The 6,596-nt window shown below is 37.4% G+C and overlaps 1 protein-coding gene across 4 annotated transcripts in view; it reads left to right on the top strand.

Annotated features, from left to right (window-relative positions):
• RGS17 (regulator of G protein signaling 17) overlaps window positions 1–6,596 on the top strand; it is an 83,687-nt gene that overhangs the window by 68,532 nt on the left and 8,559 nt on the right. For 3 of the 4 annotated variants that reach the window (XM_011362706.2, XM_023532155.1, XM_011362707.2), the window contains 2 exons: window positions 2,951–3,040; window positions 4,507–4,741. In XM_011362706.2, the coding sequence (XP_011361008.1) occupies window positions 2,951–3,040; window positions 4,507–4,741 (325 nt within the window). The remainder of the gene's footprint in view (window positions 1–2,950; window positions 3,041–4,506; window positions 4,742–6,596) is intronic. The other variant, XM_011362708.2, reaches the window with a different exon arrangement.

Genomic DNA, 6,596 nt, shown 5'->3' with positions numbered 1-6,596 from the left:
CCCACTTATTACTTACAGCAGGACCAAGTGAAACTGGGGGCAAATACTAGTCATTACAAAGACATAGATGGCAGACTATCTAGTACCAATTCGCCTGTCACTTTCTCCATTTAATCTTAAATGGCATTATCAGTGGTTCTTAGTAATTGAAACTTTGAAACCAATTTTTTAAGAACAGTACTAAAGGACAGTTGATTGAAAGGACACTGGTTGATTACTACTGGTTCCTTCCTACAGAACAGTATTGGGTCCAATATTAGATCAAGAAACGAAGCAAACGGTGAACAGTTAAGCACTTACTGGATGTCTATTATAAGTCATTTTAGCACAAATGTGTGTCCATATTTTACCATCTGTAGAAATGAAAGATATAAACACAACCCAATATTTCATAATGATCACTCTAATATGGTGGCATTTGGGATGTTTGTAAATATCATAGAAACAGACAGAAGAGCCAGAATTCATGTTCAGAAACTTGTCAGTCATGCATGTGGACTCCAGATTTGTTGCTCTACAGCAAAGACACAATGGAGAAAAAATTTTTTTCAAAGACGCATAAAATGAAGAATACTTGTGTTTGTGTGTCACACTGCATTTGTGTAGAAATATAACAGAAATACATTTCCAAGTATTATTTAATCAGCGAAAGCGAGCTCTTTTTCTAGTCTCTTTTTAGTACCTTACTCTGTGTACACACACACACACACACACACACACAAGCTCAATAAAGCTTGGCAGAAGGAGTATTAATTTCCTATTTAAATACGATCTTTCTAGAATTTACCCCAAATTTGCATATTTTATCCATTTGGCATCATTAATTTCTCCCAGGAAGTTTTAAAGAACATTGTCAACCTCCTCTCACCTACTTTCTCACAATTACTGGAAATACATCAAATTCCAGAGAAGCTCTCTGGTCAAAGACACTTTGAGAAGGTAATGACTCTCCTGTCAACGCACACCTGACCTCCATGTGCAGTGACCCCGGGAACGGGGTGTCCTAGGCCACTTCAAGCTGTAGACAACCCTCACATGCAGAGACTACACCACTGTGCTGCTCTCTCTGAACCCCAGCTCACCATACCCCCATGGCTACCCGGCCCTGAAGGCTCTGAGGGGTCTCGCCTTGGAGTCTCTGCCTCCCTGCAGAGCGCTGGTCAGGTCGCGCTGGGCGTTTGGGTAACAATCAGCTATGGTTTCCACTTTCCAAAATTCTTTGGGCCACACTCCTTTCATGAGAGGTTTGCTCATTTCTACACCAATAAATCTACTACTCTCCTTAGAAATTGGTAGAGAAGAACTTAATTTTATCTCACTATTAAATCTTATTTAGTTTTTCATTGAGGTGTCCTTTTTCTGACTAAAAATCTTTTCCAATTCCTATTGAGTTCACTCTTCTCCAGGTAGTCAACTTTCTCAACTAAATTGCCCTATCTAGTCTCACTTGCAGTCATAGATTGGCCCCTCTTCCTTAAATTCTTCCCTTTGCTACATTCTTTCCATCTTCACCTTTTGTACCTGAAAACAAAATGAATTAATGAGACATTGTCTCAGCTTCCTGTGCCAAACTTTCCAGATTAAGGATAACTATTGTTGGAAGCTTTCTCCCACTAAAATCCTTCTCTCTACCACAACCATATTTAGTGACTCTTTTCTGCATTCACAGAATAAGTAGCTTATTGTTCCAATGCTTATCAGAGAGCGTGTTTTGTCATAGGCACTCAATAAGAACAACAGTGTCCTTTAACAGAATTGGGTTTAAATTTCAAGCATTACCGCGCATTTACTGCCTGACTTTGGGCCGATAGACCACGCAGCTCTGTGCTTCACTTGCCTGTCTATAAAATGGGGACAATAAAAATAAAAGTGAAAGGACAGTGTCTGGCACATAATAGGCACTAAAAAAATAATAGTTTCCTTTTCTCCTTGTTGAAAACAGATGAATGAGTGAGCAAATGAAAAAAGTGTTATCTGACCACCTTTTGCCCTCTGCCAGGCTCGCAGGAAGCTCCTCAGTCTCTAAACAGAGGCATCTGTTTGCTAATTCAGTAGCTTGATCTTTCCAAGGCCATGGGTCATCCTCCCCACCTGCTTTTTATTATTTCCCCAAAACCTCCCTCGTTATGTCTAGTCTACACCTGGAACCTCGGGTCTTCCACCCTAAGATGCTGCTCAGCTCCAGTTTACCTGAACCAGACAATTCTTATTCTTGTTCTGAGTTACTAAAGCCCATGGGATTGTCCCAGCTCCTGTAATCCTGTAGAATTCCCAAATATATGTCCCAGAGACCCCTCTCACCCAATGCTCTCCTAGTCAAACCCTCAGAGTGGTTGGCCTGTCCCTCTCGAGACATTGAAGATTGACTAAATGGAATGAAAGGGCAAAGACAAAGTCAAATATAAATCCAGTGGTTCGAACTTGAGTGGATGGAGAATGATGGTTTTGGTGGCAGAAAACCAGGTCTGCAAAGAAGGATGATGTAAATTTCACAAATGCTGTTGCAGATTCTGACGCATTTTATCTTTTTAGCTATCAATGGAGGAAAATAAATGGAAAACAAACGATGAATAGAGCTAACCAAAAGTCAAAACGGCATTAGTCCAAAGAGTAGCATAATAATGTGTATCAAATATTAAGCATATAATCACGTAAGTATCTCATAGATTTTAAGTAATTTTAATTATATAAGGATAAAGCCAGAATGTATAACAGTATCCATTTCTGACTTCTAATTTACTTCATGATTTTATTTAATACTGATTCTCTTTCTTTTAGTTGACATGGGCTTACCTGCCATTTTAAAATGGCATTGCTTTGTTTTGTACACTACATATCCTCACAGAGTTGAAAATAAAATTCTTCTGTGAAATTATTTTCCTGCAATTTTTTATTTTCTTTAAGTGATTGGTTTTCCCTAGACAAAATAAAGTGTTATGCTACATTACAGCCTCACTGTTAGGAACGAAGAAAGAGGTGAAATGGCAGAAAGACCCACACATACCACAAAAATGGAGAGTATCCAGGTCCTAGAGGAAGGGTGAGTGTGATTTGCATTATAATTATGTCTTGTATTTATATACTGTTTACATCTACTCAGTGCTTAAGTATCGGCTCTTGCTTCCTGTTGCTCCTCAGAATGGTTTTGTGAAAATGAATGCATACTCACTCTGAGAGACCTTATTCTGTGACTGCAATCGCTTGTCATCAGTTTTTCTGTTAGCTGTGTGAAGCTGATGGCCAAAACACTGCCTGACTTTCTCTTTCAAAAAATAATGATTGTTGCATGAATTAGGCCCCCACCCCAACTGTCTTAATTCGTGACTTCTCTTTTCTGAGAATATTTCTTTAAGTCGTTCTCTTTATAGGGGAAGAGTCTAAAACGAAAAAAAAAAAAAAAAAAAAGGAATTACTTAAGTCAGCTAGAGAGGGTACCCAGCTGGGCCCTGGTCCCATTTCCATCAGAACTGACTCTAACCAAGTATTTCTCCAAAATGAGAAGTCAAAGTGCAGTACTACATTTACAGACTAATCAAAATACAAGTGGATTATTTGTATAATTATAGGTGCTTTCTTTTTCTGCTTGCAAGAAGGTTTTAATGTTGATGCTTTATAGTAATTTTTTCTCCTTTAAATTTTTTTTAAATGAATAAGAAAGTTCCAATATTTTGGAATAGTAAAAATCTATTTAAAATACTTGGTCAGAAAGCTGTACACACACACACACACATTCTTTGACCAAATGTATTTTAGGCTAGAAAATTTTTAAATAAACCAATAAATAGGAAAGCAAGATGAGAATCATAAGAATTTCCAATTTATTTCTTCCATTTTGGTATATAAGCAAAGGGAGTAATAACTGGTGGCTTCTGCAGGAAAAGTCACTGCAAACCTGAATATAAATATCTAAAATGTCCTCAGTGTCATTATAAAGGCCCTGTGCTTTGTAACTGTGATAACTCCATTCATGGGTAACCATTTGTAATATTTAATAGAATAATTAATCAAGTTTAGGAAAATATTTGAGAAACACACAATGTATTCTTATTTTAACTCCAGTGATAAGTGAAAAAAATAGCTACCAGAGATTAAAAGAGAAACTGTATCTTATAGTTTGAAAATAGAAATCTACATGAGGTACAAACAAAGGATTCTGTTTGCCCTTTAAACAATGTATAGACTATTTCTATCAACTTGGACTATATTAATGTTTGAACATTTCCAAACTTCATTAATTTATGATGACCACATACAGAGTGTGGATAGCCCCTTGCTATTTGAACATCTGGCTCCCTAACATGCAGCTTGCACTTCACACAAATTTTTGTCAACACTCCAAAATAACTAATCTAGTACTGGCAGATATTTGCCACATCAGGCTGGAATGAGTGGCAATGACCACTAGATGGCAGCAACTGAATAGCATTTCTTATCTGTTCCTTCTACCTGGGCTAGTATCCACAGGTCAAGGTCACCTTTGATAAATGGCCCGTTCTGTCTCTGCAGCCAAAACCCCACTTCAGATGAAGTCTTGTCCTGGTCTCAAAATTTTGACAAGATGATGAAGGCCCCAGCAGGAAGAAACCTTTTCAGAGAGTTCCTCCGAACAGAATATAGTGAAGAGAACCTGCTTTTCTGGCTTGCCTGTGAAGACTTAAAGAAAGAACAGAACAAAAAAGTAATTGAAGAAAAGGCCAGAACGATATATGACGATTACATTTCTATACTATCACCAAAAGAGGTAAAAATCTGGAAAACATTGATGTGGGCTTCCTAAGACGGAGGACGAACCTAAAAGGACTTCTGTCTAAAGTGGGTAATGCATGGAGTGTGGACAGGCGCAAAGGCTTTTCTGGGTAGATAATTTAGATTCCTTTCTGAGCATCTACCTGAACATGTGTTTGAAAACTAGGTTTTCCCACTATGCTTTGATCATTTATCTCTGGCTGAATCTGTGGTAATCTACTTGCTTTTCAGAACTAACATTAGGAAGTCTGTTAAATACAATTTGCTACCACTTAAAAAGTGAAAAAGAACTTACTATGGGGCAGTGTTTCCCAAAGTGTGATCCCCAGATCACCTGTATGAAGTTCACTAGTGGCGTTTGTTTGAAAAGCAAATTCTTGAGGCCTTCTGAATCTGAATTTTTGGAAATAGAGCCCAGGAGTCTGCACTTGAAACAAGCTTTCCACCTACATACGAGTTTGAGAACCTCTGATTATAAGGGCTCCCCAAAAATACCATGTTTGTTGATGAATATGAGACAATTTTTACAGAACTGAAGAATGAGCCTTTGTGACCCATTAATATTCTTAGGGAGAGATAGGTAATGGCAATGATTTTACTTATTCTACTTTTCCTGTTATTGAAAGTGCAAGCTATTTTTCCCATGTCAGAATATACCTAATAAATAAGGAACATTTCAAGTAATCAAACTAATACTTTTCCATCAACTTTTTAAAAATGACTTCGCTTCTGAGAAATGTTCCAGCCACGAGAGTTAAAAGCGTTGGATGAGGGAGGGGTCAACAGTGTGCCCAGGCCTCAGGAGTGCTGAGTGACAGTGTCCAGAGGAGCTTTCAACTTCAAGCATTTGAATTTAGAGGTTCCTAGGATGCCTTCTCTTCTCCACACCACCGTTTGTCTTTTCTTGTCTCTCCTAAACCACTGTGATTTTACCTGTGCATCTGAATGTCCTGACCTAGTACCTTCTGCTCCCAGAGATTAGCCAACACACCCATCTCTTACATGCACGGCCATTTATGAAGTCCCCTATAGATAGGCTGTTCTCAGTGCCTCATCCAACATCTGATGTGGCCCTGACTGCAACACTCCTTACCCTGGAATCCGTAAAATGGATTCGCATCTACTTTAGCAATCTCTATATTTCACCTCTAATGAGATAGACCTAAAGAATTAAACATTTTTTTTATTAGGTTGTAAGTGCCATTGGTATTCTAGAGTATTCCAATCATATTGTGTCTACAAAGTGAGAAAGCGTGAATTGGATACACAAAAGATTATTTTTATTTTGTATTTCCCGCATTAACATTAAAAAAGTTTTCATAGAAAATTTTTCTGTAGCCACAATACATTTATTACTAATGCCACTTTATATTTCTAACACCATTATAATTCTACATCGTAAAAATACATTTTTAGGTTTCTGGTCTATCCAGAACCTCAGCATTTCACCAGTTCTACTTGAATTTTATTAGCACATTAATTTCTTTCTAATTTTTGTTTTACTATTACGTTACATGGCAAATATATCAAATGATTGAATGGGCCCAAAGACGTGTTTCACTTGCCCATAATTCTACATAGAGTCCTTGGGAAGCTTATCTAGTCTGTTTCTCTCCCCAAAATGTGTAATATGTATCATCTTAAAATAATCATTGTTCCATTTTAAAATAATGGTACTAGAAAAAGGATTCTCCATATTAAATACACATAATTCCTTTGTTTTACAGTTTTCATGTTCTAATTTTTAGTTTTTTATGGGAAGCACTCCTCCATTGTCCTCACAGCCCCTGATTTTCAGATGTCACTGACTGATGGAGCTTTGTAAAATACTTAATTTTCATAAAATTTCT

Source organism: Pteropus vampyrus, unplaced genomic scaffold, assembly GCF_000151845.1.
Source record: "Pteropus vampyrus isolate Shadow unplaced genomic scaffold, Pvam_2.0 Scaffold78, whole genome shotgun sequence".
Classification (NCBI taxonomy): Eukaryota; Metazoa; Chordata; class Mammalia; order Chiroptera; family Pteropodidae; genus Pteropus; species Pteropus vampyrus.
This window is presented reverse-complemented; position numbering and strand designations above follow the sequence as displayed.